Consider the following 21378-nt stretch of genomic DNA (forward strand, 5'->3'; position numbering starts at 1 on the left):
CGTAACCCGTCTGTCACTCCAACCAAGCACCTGATTCCCTCGGCCAATCCTCCAGTTAGAGAACAATGCTCCGCCCCTTGCTTGACCACGCCCATTTCCCCCCAACCCCTCCTCCCCGTCTTGACCACGCCCACTGCGCCCCCGCCCCTTCCGGAAGTCACCACAGCGAATCCTAGCGCCTTAGCAACAGCGCCTTTCGGGTTACCCAGTCCGCGTGCGCGGCTTCTGGTGTCAGCCAATCGTGAGAGGATCCTGGGAGCGAGGCGCGGGGGGGGCGGGGCTCCGAGCGGCGCAGCCATTTTGGTGGAAGAGAAACAATAGGACGGAAGCGCCGCGGGACGGGGCTGTGGCTGCACAGGTAACGCCCGCTCGGCCGGGCCTCTCACTGGGTCGCCTCCGGAGTCTTGAGGGGACGCTTTTTGTTTTTGTTTTAACGTGTCGTGGTTGTCACTGAGCGTTTCTTCATTTGGTGAGGTGGGGGGGGTGTCTCCCGCTGTCATTGTGAGGGAGATGTCTCTCCATCTTCATGGAACCATATTCTCTCTGACCCTGTGTGAAGATATCTGTCTGTCCATCCATCCATCCATCCATCTATCCATCATCTATCTTTGGATCATAGAGGAGAGAAGATATCCCCCCCCCCTTGAGGGGAGGGACAGAATCCCCAGTCATGGGGCGGGGGGGGGCTGAGTGCTGGGGAGGGGTGGGAAGAGCCGTGTTTTCTCTGTTTTCTGGAAGAAATCTCCTGTATCATTTAGGGGGGTTGGGGGGGCAAGAAGATGTCTTTCCCAGGTCATTGGCAGCCATGATTTCCCAGGTTATTGGGGATGGGGAGGGCAGGGTTCCCCCCCCATCTTTGGGTCAGCACCTCAGGTATGGTTTGTGGTGATGGGAAGGGTGTGTGTGGTGGGGGGGAGTGGGGGATCGGGGCTCCATAGCTGGTGCAGCCATTTTGGGTTGTTGAATGCCACTGAGGCCCAATCACCTCATATTTGATAGGAGTGTGTGTATGTGCATATGTGTGTGTGTGTATGTGTGTAGGGAGAGGTTGCGCATCGGATCTTACTGGTTTTGGAAACGTCTTTTTAAAAAGATGCCTTCCATATACTGATGTGTTCACCTTGAGTAGAGTTTTTGTTTCACATTTGATTGCAGATTGCTCTGTGTGTGTGTGTGTGTGTGTGTGTGTGTATCTTTGGCATCCTTAATGACTTCAGGATTTTAACCCATTTCCATAACCTCTATCAATACAAATGCATTATACTTATAAACTGACACTTTGAATGGTAACTGCTCTGTGATAATTTTTGGAAAAAAACAAAACAAAAACAACTCCCAAACCCGAAAAGCTGTACTACCAGAAAAATAGGTGAAAAGCAGATGTAGAATCCAGTCAAATCTAGTACTCTTAAATAGTAGGGTAAATACTTGCTGCTTAGAATCAGTTTTACTAGCAAAAGGTACAAAGAATATGAATAAAAGGATCATTTTGAGTAAGAGTTTTTTTGTTTGTTTGTTTTGTTTTTTGTCAGTCCTGGGGCTTGAACTCAGGGCCTGGGCACTGTTCCTGAGCTGCTTTTGCTCATTGCTAGCACTCTATCATTTGAGCCACAGTGCCACTTAAAGGCCTTTTCTGTTTATGTGACACTGAGGAACTGAACCAGGGTGTTATGCATGCTAGGCAAGCACTGTACCACTGAGCCACGTTACCAGACCCTGAAGAAGAATTTTAAGATGCACTACTGACACTTTTGAAAAGTAACCAAAATATTGAAAATGAGCAGCTGCACAAATTCACTTTAAAGAAAGACCTCGATTACAGTAATTTTGTTCAATCCTAGTATTTAAAATGTTTGCTGTATTTGCATCTTTAACAGGATAATATCTTACATGGACTGAGATACTTATTTACGTAAGTTGTTTGTGGGGTTGTTATAATTGCATCTTGTAACTTGGTGTTACGTATTAAAAGAAACCCACAGGTGGTGGTGTTTTTAACTACTATCAAAGTCAGAAATGTCAAAATGAATACTTTTATCACATTTAACACAAGTAGGACAGTTGATTGTGTAGCAACTTTTTTTGCAGAAAAGTCAATTGTACTGTTAATGCATTCAGATTGTTTTACCTGCATTGTGCTGTTAGAGTAGAATTTACAAGTATTGCTAGAAATAAGGACTAGAAACTAGAGTTGATGTAATCGTAGAAACCAGTTTATCAGATGCTGTAGTCTTCCTTTGTGCTTCGAAGCTTCCATGGTGACAGACCAGAACACTGTATACCAACCCTGTATCTCCAAACATTGGAACGTGCCAGAAAGGAGCAATCACTGATTGCTGAACCCTAGCCAGTCTCCCTTGCAGTGGGTTGTGGGAGCTTCCGAGATGTCACTAGTATCTAGGCAACAGTGATGAGCTTGAGTCTCCTCCCTGAGGCCAAGTTGCTGAGATGAAAATTTTCCATTGTTAGGTTCATAAAGAGGATGCTTTGGGGAAGAATTTTAAGCCAAGGTTTGTTTGTTTTACTTGATGAGATGATTGTTTAAAGAACAAGTTGATGCCAAGGGTGGTGGTCCATATCTGTAATCTCAGATCTTAAGAGGCTGAATTAGGTAGATCATGAGTTCAAAGACAGCCTGGTCCATATTAGAAGTTCCCGGGGCTTGGCTCGAGTGGCTCATGCCTGTAATCCTAGCTACTCTAGGAGACTGAAATCTGAGGATCTCGGTTGGAAGCCAGCTTGGGCAGAAACATTCTATGTTATCTCCTATTAACCATTCAAAAAACCCAGAAGTGGTGCTGTAGCTCAAAGTGGTATAGCGCTAGCCTTAAGCAAAAGAACTCAGGGACAATGCCCAGGCCCTGAGTTCAAGCCCCACCACCCAAGTTCTGGGGTCCTCCTAGACTATGCAGCAAGATAACAAAACAAGTTGAACACCCTTCTTTTTGGTCCTGGGCCTTGAACTGTGGGCCTAGGCGTTGTCCCTAGGCTGCTTTTTTGGGCATCTTTTTGTTGTTGTTGTTGGTCATAGAGTTTGAACTCTGGGCTTGGGTGCTCTAGGCTTGGGTGCTGTCCCTCAGCTCTTCAGCTCAAGGTGAGTGTTCTCTACCCCTCGAGCCACTGCGCCACTTCTAGTTTTCTGGTGGTTCTTTGGTGATAAGAGTCTCAGGGACTTTCCTACCTGGGTTGGCTTTGAACTACAAACCTCAGATCTCAGCCCCAAGTAGCCAGGATTTCAGGGGTGAACCACCAGCACCCGGCTAAGCACCTTTTTGTATCACAAAAAATAAGATTTAAGACTTTTTAAAAAAAGGTTTTGCCTTTCTATGTGCCATGTAATAAAATTAAGCGTTTTTCAGCATATTCTGATGGCAAAGAAATGAAAGTAGAATTTAAGTTTCACCTCTGAGTTTGAAGGAAAAGATGATCTGTCAGATTAAAGCATGGTTGCTTTGGATTTGTCACTCACCACCAGCTTCATCAGTTAACCAATTCCTGCCCAATATTGTTTCAACTTTAAGAAAAGTTTTTATGTGTTTGTTTATTTTAGGCCTTTTCAATCACACCTCCAATGACTGAGCTATATATGTCTCAGCCCCCAGAAGTGTTATGCTATTCATATTTTACTGTATATCTTTGAAAGAGGAGCTGGCCATAGAATCTATAGTGCCGTTATTCTGTCTTTAAGAATAGTAATTCCTGCAGGGTGCTAGTGGCTCATGCCTGAATCAGCTCAGGAGGCTGAGCTGAGCATCTCAGTTCAAAACCAGCATAGGAAGCTGGGCGCCAGTAGCTTATGCCTGTAATCCTGTCTACTCAGGAGGCTGAGATCTGAGGATTGTGGTTCAAAGCCAGCCCAGGCAGGAGACTCCGTGAGACTCTTATCTCCAATAAAAACCACTAGAAAACCAGAAATGGCACTGTGGCTCAAGGGGTAGAGCGCTCGCCTTGAGCTGAAGAGCACAGGGACAGTGCCCAGGCCCAGAGTTCAAGCCCCATAACCAACCAAAACAAAAAACCCCAGCATGGGCAGGAAAGTCCAGGGGACTGGTATCTCCAGTTAACCACCAGAAAGCTGGATGTGGGGCCATGGCTCATGTGGTAAACCATCAGGCCCTGAATTCAAGTCCCATAGTAAAAATTATGGACAAAGCCAGATGTTGGTGGCTTATACCTATAATCCTAGCTACTTAAGAGACTGAGGTCTAAGGATCGTGGTTTGAAGCCAGCCTGGGCAGGAAAGTCTGTGGCAGACTCTTTTATCTCTAATAAACTGCTTAAAAAAAAAAAAAAAAAAAGAGCCAAAAGTAGAGCTATGGCTCAAAATGGTAGAGCAATAGCCCTGAGCAGAAAATCTCCCAGACAGCTCTTAAACCCCACAAACAACAACAACAAAAAAGATAATTCCTTATTTTTACTTTTTATTTTTTGTCGGTCATGGGGCTTGAACTCGGCCTGGGCGCTGACCCTCAGCTCTTCAGCTCAACTCCAGCTCTACCACTTGAACCACAGTGCCACTTCTGTTTTTTTCTGCTTATGTGGTGCTGAGGAATCGAACCCAGGGCCTCATGCATGTGAGGCACGCACTCTACCACTGAGCCACCTTCCCAGCCCTTTCCTTATTTTTATTTTTTTGGTCATGGGGCTTGAACTCTGGGCCTGGGCACTGTCCCTCAGCTCTTCAGCTCAAAGCGAGCGCTCTACCACTTGAGCCATAGTGCCACTTTCTGTTTTCTGGTGGTTTATTGGAGATCAGAGTCTCACAGACTTTCCTACCCAGGTTGGCTTTGAACTATGATCCTCAGATCTCAGCTTCCTGAGTAGCTAGGATTACAGGCGTGAGCCACTGGCACCCAGGTTCCGTAATTTTTTTAAGGCTTCTCCAGTGCTCCTTGTCTGAACAATAACCTTGGCATCACTTCTGATCTGCTCATAGCACTTGCTTGAAATGACTGTTTTATCTTTTCAAATTACGTACTTGCTCTGTTTTTCCTGTACTCTTTTGAAACAGCCATCTGGTAGTATTTTCCATATGCTGGCTTTTGCTCATTCCCTGTGCTTTTGAGACCTTTTGGCTGTTAGGTGGTTGGATGTGAGAGAGCTGCTTTTACTTGTCTTTTTGGTAAGTTAAGGAACCATGGAAGCTCATCTACAAATGCACAGTGTTGCATACCTAGGAGGAGTGCAAGTATGAGCCCAGCATGAGACATGGCCTCAAAAAAACAAGAGCTAGGGGCTGGGAAGGTGGCTCAGTGGTAGAGCGCTTGCCTTGCATGCATGAGGCTCTGGGTTTATTCCCCAGCACCACATAAGCAAAAAGAAAAAAACGCCGGAAGTAGAGCTGTGGCTCAAGTGGTAGAACGCTAGCCTTGAGCTGAAGAGCTGAGGGACAGCGCCCAAGGCCCAGAGTTCAGGCCCCACAACCGGACCCAAAAAAAAAAACCCCAAAAACAAAAAAAACCAAGAGCTAGCCAGGCGCCAGTGACTCGTGCCTATAATCCTAGCTACTCAGGAGGATGAGATGTGAGGATTGCGGTTCAAAGCCAGTCCGGTTAGGGAAGTCCGTGAGATTCCTTTCTCCAGTTAACCACCAGAAAGCCAGAAATGGCTCTATGGCTCAAGGGGTAGAATGCTGGCCTTGAACTAAAGCGTGCAGGGGCAGCGCCCAAGCCCAGAGTGCAAGCCTTATGACTGACCAAAAAAAAAAAAAAAAAATCTATGAATCCCTGGAAATGGAAACATGTTTTTTTAAAAATAATTTTAATTGAGATTAAGTGATACATACAAATTTCACAGTATTGAAGGGTAGTAATAGTCACAAACACATTTTAACCTTTTATTGGTGGTGGTGGTGGTGGTGGTTGTAAGGGCAGTGGTGTTTGTTTTTGCTTTGGGTTGTTTATCATTTGAGGAGGGGAGTAAAGGAGGTGTGGTGCAGAAAATGAGGAGGAAAGGAACAAATGGCAATCATGCTGTTCAGTATCCAGTTTGTGGAAAATGGTGTGTATAATTTGGGCAGGATTGGGAGGGGGAAATGGGGAAAGTAAAAGAAGGGGGTAATACTCAGACAAAGAAACGTACTCATTACCTGACTTACGACACGGTTACCCTTCTGTACAACACCTTAACAATAACAAAATTAATTTAAAAAAATACAACAGCTTTCAACAGAATCTCTTTGAACTTCTGGCCTGAAGGGCCTCCTAGTAAGAAACCCTCCTCCCTCTGTGTCATATGGTTCAAAGGAGGAAGCAGCGTAGTCTTGGCTTCCAGGAGTCTGTAGGGTGTCCTGCTCCGTGTGTGTGTGTGTGTGTGTGTACGTGTGTGTACGTGTGTGTACGTGTACGTGTGTGTGTATACGTGTGTGTGCATGCATGTGTGCGCATGCGTGTGTGCTTGTCCTGGGGCTTGAATTTAGGGCCTGGGTGGTGTCACTGACCTTTTTGCTGAAGGCTAGAGCTCTACCACTTGAGCCACAGCTCCACTTCTAGCTTTTTGGGGGGCGAGTTTTAGTGGCGATGAGTGTCTCACAGATTTTCCTTCCTAGGCTAGCTTTGAACTCTGATCTCAGCCTCCTGAGCAGCTAGAATTACAGGTGTGAGCCACTGGTACCCAGCTTCTTTGTGCCTTTTTATGGATATCTTTTTTTTTTTTTTTTGTCGGTCGTGGGGCTTGAACTCTGAACTTGGGCGCTGTCCCTCAGCCCTTCAGCTCAAGGCAAGCGCTCTACCACTTGAGCTACAGCGCCACTTCCGGTTTTCTGGTGGTTTATTGGAGATAGGAGTCTCATGGTCTCTCCTGCCCGGGCTGGCTTTGAACAGCGATCCTCAGATCTCAGCCTCCTGAGTAGCTAGGATTACAGGCGTGAGCCACCAGCGCCCGGCTATTTATGGATATCTTTTCATGCTGATGTTGGACCTTTTTCTTACAAGAGGCTTGTAATTAGTCCTTCATCCTCTATATGTAATCCCACAATTTTTTTTTTCAGATTAAATTTAGTCTGCCTCCCAACTGTCTGCTTCTCCTTCAGTGTGTGACCAACATTCTCTTATATGTGAATATTTGCAGCTCAATTCAATATCTTCTCAATTATCACTTAACTTCGTGAATTAAAAACATGTTTGTGGGGCTGGGAAGGTGGCTCAGTGGTAGAGTGCTTGCCTTGCATGCATGAGACCGTGGGTTCAACTCCTCAGCACCACATAAGCAGAAAAAGCTGGAAGTGGCACTTTTGGCTCTAGTGGTAGGGTGCTAACCTTGAGCTGAAGAGCTGAGGGACAGTGCTCAGGCCCAGAGTTCAGGCCTCATGACTGACAAAAAACAAAACAAACAAAAGGAAATGTTTGTTCTGGCAAAGAACCGGTATCTGTCTCATGTCTCTTGTCTGCTACCCTATAAGCAACATTTCAAAAGTCAGGATCTGTGGTTCCTACTCCCCAGATTACATGCTGAGTTCATTGGGGAGTGTGCGTTTTTCAGGAGGCCCTTAGAGATCTCCAGTTCTCTAAAGAGTTGGTTATTTTCCCATAAGGGAAATGCATTATACCTGGGCACCGATGAAGCCCTGGTTTACTGCCATCTCCTTTTCCTTAATTCTTCTGTGGCTGGGTATCAGGCTCTGGGTTTAGTACCCTGTTCCTTGTTAGGTGTGCAGTGGAGTAGGCAAGGTGAGAGACATTGTGCCAGGTGGGACAAATGTCTAAAAACAGTAGCCTCTGAACATTGTGTATGTGGCGGGGGGGGGGGTGTTAGTGGGATCCAGAACCTGAAGCCTATGTCTACCTGAGTGAAAAAGGCCCATAAGACAAGGAAGCCCAGTCTGAGGGATGGTGGAGGGGATTTTGATCCCTTGGCTTTCTGGGGGCTTATAGCTCTGGCTGGGATGCTCCTACTATTATCTCTTCAGTCTAAGACTGTGAGGGCAGTGTTAATCTCATTCCCTCCCTCACCTCTTCTCTCTCTTGAGTGCGCATGTGCCTGTGCAGGTAGTATTGGGATTGGGGAATTTGAATTTAGGACTCATGCTTGCTAGATAGGCATACATACCACTGTGCCTGTAATAGGTTCATTGGTTGAGACTGGCAGGGTCTCACCGCTATTCAGGCTGGCTATGATCCTCCCAAGTAGTTGGGATTACTGCCATGTACTACCATGTTCAACCCCCACTTGTGGTTTTGACATCTTTCCATAACCCAGTATTAATTTTTTTTTGGGTCCAGTAGTGGGCTTTAACCCCTGGCCTGGGCACTGTCCCTCAGCTCTTCAGCTCAAGGCTAGCGCTCTACCACTTGAGCCACAACGCCACTTCCAGCTTTTTTCTTTTTTTCTTATGTGGTGCTGAGGAATGGAACCCAGGGCCTCAGGCATGCAAGGCAAGCGCTCTACCACTGAGCCACCTTCCCAGCCCCTAATTTTTTTTTTTTTTTTGTTGGTGTGGGGCTTGAACTCTGGGCCTGGGTGCTGTCCCTGACTGAGCTCATCAGCTCAAGGCTAGCATTCTACCACTTGAGCCACAGCTAGGCAAATACTTTGCCACTGAGGTACATCGTAGCCCTCAAATGAAGTTTTAATATTTTCTTTCAAAATTTTTTTTTCTGTATGTGCTTCTAATACATATAGGAATATATAGCTCTTCATTTGTACTTTTAGTCAGATAGTACAACGAAGTATTTTGTTACAGAGAAAATGGCAGTAAGTGCTTATTCCTGCTGCTACTGTCCTTCTACTCAAACCTGCAGGACATGTGTGCAACCAGAGTCTTAACCTTTCCTTTTTGTTTGTTTTTGTGCTGGTTCTATGGCTTGAACTCAAGACCAGGTAATAGTCCCTGTACTTTTTTTGCTTAAAGCTAGCACTCTTAACATTTGAGCCACAGCTCTACTTCTGGCTTTGTTTTGCTGATTATTGGAGATCAAGAATCTCACATGCTTTCCTTACCCAGGCTGGCTTTGAACTTCATTCCTCAGATCTCGGCCTCAGGAGTAGCTAGGATTACAGGTGTGAGTAACTGCTTGGCCAGTTAGTGCTCATTAAACTGTTCTCTGCAGCAAATGGTTCTTATAATTCTAGTATCCCTGCTAAGGCAGGAGGATTGATAGTATGAAGCCAGCCTGGGCTACTTAGTGAGACCTTGTCTTAGAAAAGCCATAAATGGTGGACTGGGAAGCTGGCTTAGTGGTAGAGTTCTTGCCTAACAGATGCATGAAGCCCTGGGTTTGATTCCTCAGTATCACATTAAAAAAAAAAAAAAAGCCAAACAGGAGATGTCATTTTTGGCAAAGTCCTATTCTGTTGTTCTGTTGGAGTGTCATGGAAGGCTGGGGATTGGTTACTGCCTCCTTGGCCTTCCTGTGCCTGGTGGGTGCTAGGTCATCGTCCTCACTCGTGCGTGTGTGGTCACCGCCCAGCATCTCCGTCTCTGGGTGAAGCTATTCACCCACACAGTGGACTGCTTCCATGTTTACTTGTGGATGGATGTAAAACCTTCACGAGCTGGGCACCCATCTGTTTTCCTATTTCAATCTTGTGAATCCTCCCCCAGCCTAATTATTTCTCTCTCCCAGTTGTAAAAGTAGCATATGCTCCGAATTTGAGAATATTTCAAGAAATTTGAGATCTAGGAATATAGCTCAGCAGTAAAGCACCTGTTTAGAATGTGTGAGGCTCCGGGTTCCATCCCTAGAACTAAAAATCAGTAAGTAAATAGAAAATACAACTGATTTTTCTAGCTCTCTGCTCTCTCTGCTCTCTCTCTCTTTTCTAGCTCTTTTCTCTCTCTTTACTTTCTTTCCTCTTTCCTTTCCCAGCCACGTGGAGTGCCAACCTTGCCTGGTCCCAGCAGGTCTACTGAATAAACCTACCCCTTACCTGAAAAAAAAAAAAAAAAGAAAATACAACTAAGGAGGGAATAATGATTTTGCCTCCTATTACAGGGCATATTTTGAGGTGTCTGCAGTTAATATGATATGAGTTATATGGCATCTTTAAACAACTATGATCCCTTCCCTCTCCCTCAGACTGGTCTTGAACTCTGGATCCTCTAGCCTTAGCCTCCTGAGTGCTGGGATTGCAGGTATACACCACCATGCCCGCCCAGCTTTCCTACATTAAAAAAATTATTTTTAAACTTATTTTTGTGGGCTGGGAAGTTGGCTCAGTGGTAGAGTGCTTGCCTTGCATGCCTGAGGCCCTGGGTTTGATTCCTCAGCACCACATAAGCAAAAAGAAAAAAACCCAGAAGTGGCGCTGTGACTCAAGTGGTAGAGTGCTAGCCTTGAGCTGAAGAGCTGAAGGACAGTGCCCAGGCCCAGAGCTCAGGCCCCACGACCGGACCCCCCCAAAAAAAAAGAAACAGTCTTTGGGCTGGGAAGGTGGCTCAGTGGTAGAGTGCTTGCCTTGCATGTCTGAGGCTCTGGGTTCGATTCCTCAGCACCACATAAGCAAAAAGAAAAAAAAGCCGGAAGTGGCGCTGTGGCTCAAGTGGTAGAGCGCTAGCCTTGAGCTGAAGAGCTGAGGGACAGCGCCCAGGCCCAGAGTTCAGGCCCCACGACCGGACCCAAAAAAAACAAAAAAAAACTTATTTTTGTTTATGTGGTGCCAAGGAATCAAACCCAAGGCCTCATGCATGCTAGGTAAGCACTCTACCAGCCCTCTTTACATTTTTGGGCAGCATTTTGACTGCCTCTTTCTCCTTCTTTTTTTTTTTTGTCCAAGACTGAACTCAAACTCAGTACCAGATGCTTTCACTTATTGGCTAGTGCTCTACCATCTGAGCCAGCCTCAAACGCCTTGACTGCCTTTTTGTTTTAGCAGAGCTGAAACTTCCTTTAGAGAAAATAGAAGGGTTGCATAGTCAGTCTTTTGATGTAGTTGATTGCTTCTGCTTTCTGTTATTAACAGCTCTCCTAATAGGTTGTTTCATGCTGATTTTGTCTTATAAGCTTAAATGTATTAAAATTATACATGAGCTGTGAGATTTCAGGGCATTCAAGATTTCTTTTCTTCTTCTTTTTTGCCGGTCCTGGGGCTTGAACCCAGGATCTGGGCACTGTCCTTGAGCTTCTTTTGCTCAAGGCTAACACTCTACCACTTGAGTCACAGCACCACTTCCGGCTTTTTCTGAGTATGTGTTACTGCTGAGCAATCAAACCGAGGGCTTCGTGTATGTTAGGCAAGCACTCTATCACTAAGCCACCTTCCCAGCCTTCGAGTCCTTTTCTTTTGACAGTAGTTGGGTTTGAAGTGCGGGACTTGCACGTGCTAGGCAGGTCTTCTGCCACTGACTCATGCCTCTAACCCTTTTTTATACTGGCATTTTGAGATACGGTCTCACGTTTTTTGCCCACACCCAGACGGTAGTCTGCTTATTTTATCCTTCCTGTCCTAGCTGGATGAAAGACACATCCTCTACAATGCCCAGCTTCTTCCATTTTAACATTCTAAAGTGTACAGTTCATGAGTATAGCTAGTACTTTTTGCCAGTCTCTTTCTTTCTAAATCCTTTCGGTCTAGACAATATTGATGATACAAGCTTGTATTTTAGTTCTTTTGCTTAAGAAGTATATCATGTGCATTTTTTCAGATTGTCACAAACACAATTGGCAAGCATATTTTTTGTGGTGGCCTAATACTTGGTTACACAGTTGAAAAAATACTTTTAATTTCATGCATTTTCTGTTACTGGTTTTGAAGGATAGTGCATTCATGGTGGTAAATAAGAGATGTCTTGTTGGAGCTTTTAAACTTTTTTTGTATATTCATTTTGTCATCAATGTTTGTATCTCATTTGTTGCCTTTGGAATCTCAGGTAAAGGGAAGAGAATGGTTTTCCATCATCTTGCTGAGAAACTTTGCTTAAGGGTTGCCTTGGCAGGCCTATTATTCAAAACCAGCTCATGACTTTGCTTTGTCTTCAAAAGATGGATCTCTGGGAGGTAACCTCATTATCAGCATGTAATCTGTGAATGCTAGTTCACATTGGTTTTAATACTGTGATAGGATTTTAATCAATCTTAAGGCCACATTTAAAAAGTCTTCTCACTTGTTTTTCCACAAGAGAGAATTTTCTAAAAGATTAGTTGTCCTCACATTAAAAGCTTTCGGGCTGGGCAGGTGGCTCAGTGGTAGAGTGCTTGCCTTGCATGCATGAAGCCCTGGATTCAATTCCTCAGTACCGCATAAACAGAAAAAGCCAGAAGTGGCATGCTATGGCTCCAGTGGTAGAGAGCTAGCTTTGAGCTGAAGAGCTGAAGGACAGGGCTCAGGCCCCACATCGGACAAAAACAAAAAACAAAAAAACCTACATTTGCTTACATGGAATATTTTTACATCAGCAGGTCCCAGATGAATGAATGTTCAGGAAAAAAGAGGTGCATTGCGGATCATGGCTAAGAATGTGTGGCGCTATGGATACAGTTGCTCAGGAATACCTCATTAAAGAGGTGACACTTGAGATGGTCCCAGCAGCTACCCAGGAGGCTGAGGCAAAGACGAACAGTTGAGGCCAGCCTGGGCCACCAAATGAGATATCATTTAAACAAAACAAAAAAGACTATCTGGTGTACCAGTGAAATTGAGATTAAAAAAAAAAAAAAGTGAGACTTGAATTGAAGGAAACTGAGCATCAGTGACTCACGCCTGTAATCCTAGCTATTCAGGAGGCTGAGATCTGAGGATCCCTGTTCAAAGCCAGCCCAGGCAAGAAAGTACATGAGACTCTTATCTCCAAGAAACCACTCAGAAAACCAGGAAGTGGTGCTGTGACTCAAGTAGTAGAGTGCTAGCCTTGAGCTGAAGAGCTGAGGGCCAGCACCCAGGCCCAGAGTTCAAGCCCCACAACCGACCAAAAAAAGAATTGGAGGAAGCTAGATGTGGTTACAAATGCCTATGGCCCCAGTGACTTGGGAGACTCAGAAGGATAGCTTGTGAGTTAAAAGCTATCTTTGACAATGTGATGAGAACCCTGCCTGGGGTAATGAGAAGGAGAAAAAAAATTCAAATCTCTTGAGTTCAATCACCAGTACTGCCAAAAAGAAAAGTAAAGAAGGTCGAGAGTAAGCCAAAGCACTCTAGAAATGAAGAAAGAGTGTAAGTTTGAGGCTAGCCTCATTTGGAGGATCAGAGTTTGAGGCCAGCCTGTGTAGACCTTATCTCAGTCAGCGAGCCAGGTATGATGGTGCATACCTGTGATCCCAGCTATGCTGGAAGATAGCTTTATAGGTAGGATTCTCAACATAAGACCCTGACTCTGAAAAGTTAGTGAAAAGCAAAGGTCTTGGAGCATGGTTCAGGTACCTGCTTAGAAAATACAAGGTCCTGAGTTCAAACCCTAGTACAATGCCGATGCCCCCCCACTCCCCCCAAAAAGAAAAAGGCAAACCAAGGGGATATATCTGATGAAGACCATACCAAGTGAAAGAAGCAGCAAGTATGAAGGCTCCTGAGGACATGTCGGGCATATTTGAGAAATAAGGAGGTCAGTGATGAGACTGGAAAAGACTTGATAGTTAAGTTTTCTTTCCCGATGGGTGTTTTAAGAAAAGGCTTATTTGGGCCAGGTGCCGGTGAGTCACACCTGTTATCCTAGCTACTCAGGAGGCTGAAATCTGAGGATCACGATTTAAAGTCAGCCCAAGCAGGAAAGTCTGTAAAACTCTAATCTCCAATTAACAATCCTAAAAACCAGAAGTGGCACCATGGCTCAAGTGCTAGAGTGCTAGCCTCGAGCTGAAGACCTCAGGGACAGCGCCCAGACCCAGAGATCAAGCCCCATGATGGACTAAAAAAAAAAAAAAGAAACAATTATGCCTTTTCAGGACTTGGGTACTATCTCTGAGTTTCTTTGGCTGAAGGCTAGCACTCTGCCACTTGAGCTACAACACCACTTCCAGCCTTTTCTAAGTAGTAGTAGTTTGTTGGAGATACGAGTATCACTGACTTTCCTGTCTGGGCTGGCTTCCAACCACAATCTCAGCCTCTGGAATAGCCAGGATTGCAGGTGTGAGCCACCAGTGCCCAGTTCCGTGAGACTCTTACCTCCAATAAACCCCTCAGAAAACAGGAAGTGGCGCTGTGACTCAAGTGGTAGAGGGCTAGCCTTGAGCTGAAGAGCTGAGGGAGTTCAAGCCCCAGGACTGACAAAAAAAAAAGACTCATGGGCTTTCCTGCCCAGGTTGGCTTTGAACTGCGATCCTTAGATCTCAGCCTCCTGAGTAGCTAGGATTATAGACATGAGCCACTGGCACCTGGCCCATTGTTGCATTTCTCTGGACAGTGTATGGGCGTTCCAATGACTGGCCCTGGTGGTGCAGGTGTACTGGGCAAGTGTACTGAGCTCTAGTTTGTTAAGGGTTGTTTTTCTACCATGAGGCTATCCTGCATCACACCTTCCCTGGTGACTGCCTGACCCTGGAGCTTTTCTTGGGCAGAGTAAGTGGCTCCAGTGGAGCCCATTTATCCTCTCATTAACTAAATTCTGGAAGAATGAACTAAGAGCCCAGGAGCATTGATGACTCATCAATGTTATATTTATTTATTTAGTCAGTCAGTCCTGGGGCTTGAACTCTGGGCCTGGGCGCTGTCCCTTAGCTCTTCAGCTCAAGGCTAGCGCTCTACCACTTAAGCCACAGCACTGGTTTTCTGGTGGTTTCATTGGAGATGAGAGTCTCATGGACTTTCCTGCCAGGGCAGGGCTTTGAACTGCCATCCTCTGTAATCAGTCTCCTGAGTAACTAGGATGACAAGTGTGAGCCAGTGGTGTCCAGCTCATTGATGTTTGATTTGCAGGACAGAAAATTCAGAATATTAAGACGTCATCCTACACTCCTTAAATCGGTTCTGCCTGCATCTTGGTGTGGACTGTGGGGGAATGCTACAGCGTGTTCTAGGGTGGATTATGTTCTGTGTGCCTTTCCTGTTTGTAGTTTCATGGGCGGCAGTGAGGGAATATGGAAAGCTGAGATGGACAATAAATCTAAAATCAGGAATGACATGATGTTTACAGTAAGCATCCAAGATGATAATGGCAGGGGTTTTACCGGAAGCCGTGACCTGCGGACTACCAGAGATGCTCAGGTGCCACATGATATCTAATGAACATCAGAGGGACCTGGGAAAAGGACCGACCAGCTTTTCTTTGATTTTCATCAGAGGTGGCAGTGGATTAAAAGAGCCCTGCATAGGTATTTTATACTTAGTTTAACACGGTTAAGAATTCTGAAGCCTGGCACAGGCTTACAGGCATAAGCCTGAGTAATCCTAGCTTACTCCAAGAGGCTGAGATCTAAGGATCGCGGTTCAAAGCCAGCCCTGGCAGAAAAGTCTATGAGACTCTTTTTTTTTTTTTTGGGTCCGGTCGTGGGGCCTGAACTCTGGGCCTGGGCGCTGTCCCTCAGCTCTTCAGCTCAAGGCTAGCGCTCTACCACTTGAGCCACAGCGCCACTTCCGGCTCTTTTCTATTTGCTTATGTGGTGCTGGGGAATCGACCCCAGGGCCTCAGGCATGCAGGGCAATCGCTCTACCACTGAGCCACCTTCCCAGCCCCGTCTATGAGACTCTTATCTCCAATTAACCACAACCAAACCAGAAGTAGAGCTATGGCTCCAAGTAGTAGAGTGCTAGCCTTGAGCAAAATTGCTCAGGGACAGTGCCCAGGCCCGGGGTTCAAGCCCCACAACTGACAAAAAAAAAGGAAAAAAAAAGGAATTCTGAGCAAAATTGAAAAGGGATTTGCATTATTACTAGTATTGCTCTGTTAGCAAAAGCAATTTTAGATCTTTAGAAGCATCTTGTACTTGGACAATTTGCTTATTATGGTACCTGAGTGGCGCTGTTTCTGGCAGGCTGCATGTGACAGTAGCTTTCCGTGGGTGTTGATATTGCTTACTCAGGTCTTAGCACTTTCGCCCCTTGAGTGAGCTAGCTAGTCTGTATGGAACTAGAGGAAGGGCATCTCAAGAGCGCCATCTTCTGGAGAGAAGCAGGAGAAGCTAGAATGCCCTCATCCTTGTGGTCGCATTGCCTGTGTGGTTTGAGGGCATTTCTCACATTGCTCCACTGCCTTCTGTAGTGAGTCAGGTGGGAAATCAGGACCTCTGGGTCTCCGTGTTCTTTGCAGATAGGAAAGCTTATTGATTCCTAATTCTGCAATCAGAGTACATACACAGTTGGGTTCTCTGAAAGGAGATAAACACTAACTTATGGTAACACTCTTTTCCAAGATATATTTTTCTACTATAGAAAATAACTGTCCCGTCTGTATAATAAGAATGCTATATCAAGGCACAAGTTCCAGAGACCCTGGGCCCTTGAGAAAGTGGGGAGCTATGGCTTTCTAACTCCAGTCCTGGACGTGTTTCCTAAACTCCTCCCCCAAGTTGTTGTGTACCTCATAGAAAGGATCGTGAGGCAAAAATAAGAAATTCCTTTAACGAGCCTGGCACATAGTAGGTGCTTTCCATTCAAGGACAAAGGGCCCATCTCCACAGACTCTTTCTCACTACTACCGTTCCAGTGGGAGCCATGGGAACTGGAGGAGTTGCCCAGTAAGATGCCTGTACAGCCATGGAAGTGTAGCTCAAGCCCTGTGCCATGGTGCTAGTAGACTAGGTCCGTAAATTATAGGCAGGAAGTTTCACGTTCTGAAACAGTAAACAGGGTGTGTGTGGAGGTGTGCCGAATGGATGGTGTAATTTGTACAGCTCTGCCACGTAATCATGATCTCCAAGGCCTTCACTGAGGTGGGTGAGAACCTTGATTGCCCCAGGAACGCAACTTTGGTTCTAAAGGTGTGTGCCAGCTTTTGGTGATCAAGATCTGAAGGTGTGTGCCAGCTTTTGGTGATCAGGATCGAACTGATAAAAATAGTCTGTGACCTAGAACACTGTGTATCTTTTTTAATGGATTTAGCCAGCCTCTCAATCAGTTGTTTTTAGATACAGAGGTTAATCATTAAAGCCGAGCTGGCGCTCCATTGCTAATAAGGTTAATGGAGCTTGGCTTTGGCTTTGGGCAGTGGTAATGTGTGGGGGACACCTTGGGTGAGTAAATCTAACCAGGTGATGCATAACGTAAGTTGGTTTTGCCTGTACTTAAATACATTTTATTAAAAAATATATATAATTAGTGGAGAAACTTCGGCACCATACACCTTCAGTGTAACAGTCTAATTAGAAAATAGGTTTAAATAATGAATATTATGTTAGAAAGTGTAATTTTACCCCCATGGTTTTGTGGCTTTGGGTTTCTCTCCTCTTGTAGTGGCTTTATAATACTAGTGTCTCCCATCTATCTGCCCCAAATAACCCCGCCCCTCTTGTTTGTCTTTCTGTGGGAAGAGGCGGGGGCTGGTGTGGGCGGGGCCCTATATGAGCTCACACTGTTTGTCTTTCTGCTGGAGCGGAAGGGCCAGTGACTCTCCAGCAGCACCCAGGCTCCTTCTAAACAGCACATCGTCGCCTTTGTGTTTGCTTTCCGGCAGGCAGAGTGTCCTTTGCCAGTCCAGGCGTGAAGAGACACCGACAGACACAGGCAGAAGACGCACTGGCCGCCAGACCCCGCTGCCTCCCCTTCCTACCTGCTGCCTGCGTCCGGAGGATGAGCCCAGCCTTCAGGGCCATGGACGTGGAGCCCCATGCCAAGGGTGTCCTGCTGGAGCCCTTTGTCCACCAGGTTGGGGGACACTCCTGCGTCCTCCGCTTCAACGAGACAACCCTGTGCAAGCCCCTGATCCCGAGGGAGCATCAGTTCTACGAGACCCTCCCAGCGGAGATGCGCAAATTCACTCCCCAGTACAAAGGTAAGCCCCCCAGCCGCTGGAGGGGTCTCCAGGCTGGTGAGATGTGAGGGGACTGTGGCCATGGAAGGCCCTGGCAGCTAGCCACCCTGTGAGCCCGCTCTCCCTCCCACTCACTCTTGTGTTTTCCCCTCCATCCTCCTCTTCTTGGCCCTCAGCCCAGCACCTCACTCCCTCAGTTTCAAAGCCCTGGGTAAGATTGCACAATTGTTTTGTTTTTGTGGATTGTTTTGAGTCTCTCTCTTCTCTGGTGGAAGTCTAGTTGTGTCTTCTGTTCAGGTGTCTCTTGATTACAGTAAACCCATAGTCCCCCACAGAGGGGACAGTGGGGGAAGACTTTAGGAGGATTTTGCCCAGAATTCTTGCAGCCTGCTTTTTGTCCTCCAGGAAACCAGAAGCCCTGGTGATTAGGTAGGCTGGGAGCAGGGTTGAGTCATGGAATGCAGGAGTGGGAGGACTGCGCTGATTAGCTGAAGCCCTTTGCTATTACGGAATGTCCTCAGAATTGCTATGTAAAGGCAATCCTTTGATTCATCCATGGTGACGTTCTTCTTTTTTAAACAATGCATTTTTCAAGGGGTGGGGGAGGTGTTTGGGAATATTGGCAGCTACCAACCAGCATGGTGTGGTCTTTCCTGGGGAGTGGGGGTGTGTGGCTGTGGGGAACCTTTTGTAAATCAAAGGAGAAGCCCATCAAGAAACTTTTAATTTTCAATGTGCACTATTGGTTATCCAAAAGACTTCTAGGACAATATAGGTTCTTGGGGGACTGTTGAAACTTGGTTCTTTAAAGACAAGAATGTATTGGGTACCTCCTGTCTGTACTCTTGAAATGCATGTGTTTTGGTGGGGGCGGGGAAGCCAGGGACCCTCACTCGGTCCTTTTCTGTTGTTTTTTTTCCAGGATAAAGCCCAAGCTCCTTTGTTAGCTAGTCACTCCTGCCCCATTTTTTCCCCCCTCCTGGTCCTTTTCACCCATGGCCACAGGGAAGTGTGGTCCCTGAGTTCTTCCCCCCCCCCAGGAGCTGGGGACCACCTCACAAGTGTCGTCTCTCTCTGAGCACGCATTCCTTTGCAGCAAGCAAGCGGGCAGGCAGCAAGCACTGAGCAGATTGAGTGATCCCGGGGGCAGAAAGGCCTGGCAGGAAAGGCGTTCAGCCAGTCGGTTGTAAGGCGCTCGTCGGCACCTGCTGAATGGCTCCCTCCTCAAAGACTGTCTAATTACACATGGCAGGCTCTAGAGACTCAAGGGGGAAAGCTGCTTTCAAGGCCGCCATGTGTCTGTGCATCCTGGCCCAACCCTATCTGCCTTGTGTTCATTTTGTTCTTTTGTGATACCCAAACTGCAAGACCAATAAAAGTATAATAATCGAGAAGGACAAAAGGCTCGGGGGGCACCCACCCAAGTGGGGGTGCTGCAGGAGGCCTTTTGCTAGGGTGTCTGTGTGCTGTGTGATTTGTTTTGTTTGCGCTCCCTCCCCCTTTTATTTTGCTTTGCTTATTTACCCAGTCTTCCCTCACCCTCAGATGCTTCTTACCTGGAGGCAAACCTGTGTTCCCCTGTGTTCAGGCTCTGCTTTAAAGCAGAATTCTAGGCCGGTCAGAGTTTCTGTGTAGGGCATTTCAAGTTCCCATGAGATATAAAGATCATTGTTTTTTTTTGTGTGTGTGTGTGTGTCTCTCATAGGATTAGAAGAGTTACATAACAATTAATAAACATTTTCAATATGGAAAAATGTGTCTTGTAATTCTTTGGCTCTTGCCTTGTTGGGTACTTTAGAGAAGAAGTCTCTCCTCGGCCATGTTTGCTCCCTAATCGCTTGTCTTGTATGGTGTCATTTTTTTCTAGCTGTTTTGATATTTGTTAGGTTGCAGATGAGTTTGGGGCCTCTGGCAACATAGAGACTTAAGGAACAGGGTAAGAAAAAAACACACATGTTAAAATCATGTTACTTAGAACGCATCTTCCCATCACATTAAAAGTCCTTTTGCTCCTCACCCTCCTCGCAGGTGTTGTCTCCGTGAGCTTTGAAGAAGATGAAGACAGGAACTTGTGTTTAATAGCATATCCATTAAAAGGGGACCATGGAACTGGGGACATTGTAGATAATTCGGACTGTGAACCCAAAAGTAAGCTGCTGAGGTGGACAAACAAAAAACATCATGTCCTAGAAACTGAAAAGTCACCCAAGGATTGGGTGCGTCAGCACCGAAAAGAGGAGAAGATGAAGAGGTGGGTAAAGACCGAGGAGAAATTTGTACACTCTGTGTGGTGGGGTGCAGGTGGTTTCCTGATTACAGCCTGAAGCCAAAGACTCAGGGTGGAGACCTGTAGGGGCCTTGTCACTCTCTGGCCACTTCCCACATGCCATTTTTGACAAGTAGCTGCAGAGGCAGCTGTAAAAGAAAGTCGTTCATTCATTCTTCTGCTCTATGCCAGGCCATAGGAAGATACGACAGATATGACAGGACCTGTGCCTTCACCCCAGATCACTCACCAGGAGCATGGTTGAAACTCCAAGCTCCATGTGGGTGGGGCCTTCCAAGTTTTCACATAATTGGTAGAGCTTGTGAAAGTGTAAAATACAAATTAAAAAGTGTGGCCAATGGGCTGGGAATGTGGCTTAGTGGTAGAGTGCTTGCCTAGCATGCATGAAGCCCTGGGTTCCGTTCCTCAGTACCACATACACAGAAAAAAGAGCTGGAAGTGGTGGTAGAAAGCTAGCCTTGAGCAAAAAGAAGCTTAGTTACAGTGCCTGGCCCCTGAGTTCAAGCCCCGGGACTGGCAAAAAGAAAAAGAAAAAATTAAAAAGTGTGGCCAAGTAGTTGAACTTATTTCTATGAAATTTCTGTTGAGATTTCCCCAGTCTCAGCATGTAGAATCAGGGGAGCCTGAGGGACCAGAGGCCAGCCTTCTCGAGTTACTACCTTGGAAGTTGGCAACATAGAAGCTGATCTTGTATCTAAAGTCTGTGTAGGTGTGGTAGGATGGTCTCTTTTTATTTTATTTTAATTGTATTTTATTTTTGTGCCAGTCCTGGGGCTTGAAACTGAGGCCTGGGCACTGTCTCTGAGCTGCTGTTGCTCAAGGCTAGCACTCTACTACTTGAGCCACAGTGCTACTTTTGGCCTTTTCTGTGTATGTGGTACTGAGGAATTGAACGCATGGCTTTATGCATGCTAGGCAAGCACTCTACCACTCAGCCACATTCCCAGCCTCTGAGCAGCATTTTTGTTCAAGGCTGGTGCTCTACCACTTGAGCCATAATTCCCCTTCCAGCTTTTTGGTGGTTAATTGGAGTCTTATAGACTTACCTGCCCAGGCTGGCTTTGAACTATGATCCTCAGATCTCAGACTCCTATGTAGATAGGATCACAAGCTTGAATCACTGACACTGGCTCTTAAAATTTTTTTTCCAGTCCTGGGATTTGAACTCAGGGCCCGGGCACTGTCCCTGGGTTTATTTTTGCTCAAGGCTAGCACTCTACCACCACTAAGCCACATTCCCAGTCCAGCTTTTTTAATTTTTTTTTTTTTTTGTGAAAATACCATACAGAGGGGTTACAATTACATGGGCAAGATAATG

At 46.0% G+C, this 21378-nt stretch overlaps 1 protein-coding gene across 1 annotated transcript in view; it reads left to right on the forward strand.

Annotated features, from left to right (window-relative positions):
• The first annotated feature begins 280 nt into the window (after positions 1–280).
• Positions 281–21378, forward strand: part of Ip6k2 (inositol hexakisphosphate kinase 2) — a 30767-nt gene continuing 9669 nt past the window's right edge. Inside the window, exons 1-3 of the mRNA XM_013028228.1 lie at positions 281–358; positions 17477–17794; positions 19802–20024. Coding sequence (XP_012883682.1) covers positions 17593–17794; positions 19802–20024 — 425 coding nt within the window. The 5' untranslated portion in view covers positions 281–358; positions 17477–17592. The remainder of the gene's footprint in view (positions 359–17476; positions 17795–19801; positions 20025–21378) is intronic.

Source organism: Dipodomys ordii, unplaced genomic scaffold (genome assembly GCF_000151885.1).
Source record: "Dipodomys ordii isolate 6190 unplaced genomic scaffold, Dord_2.0 Scaffold107, whole genome shotgun sequence".
Taxonomy (NCBI): domain Eukaryota; kingdom Metazoa; phylum Chordata; class Mammalia; order Rodentia; family Heteromyidae; genus Dipodomys; species Dipodomys ordii.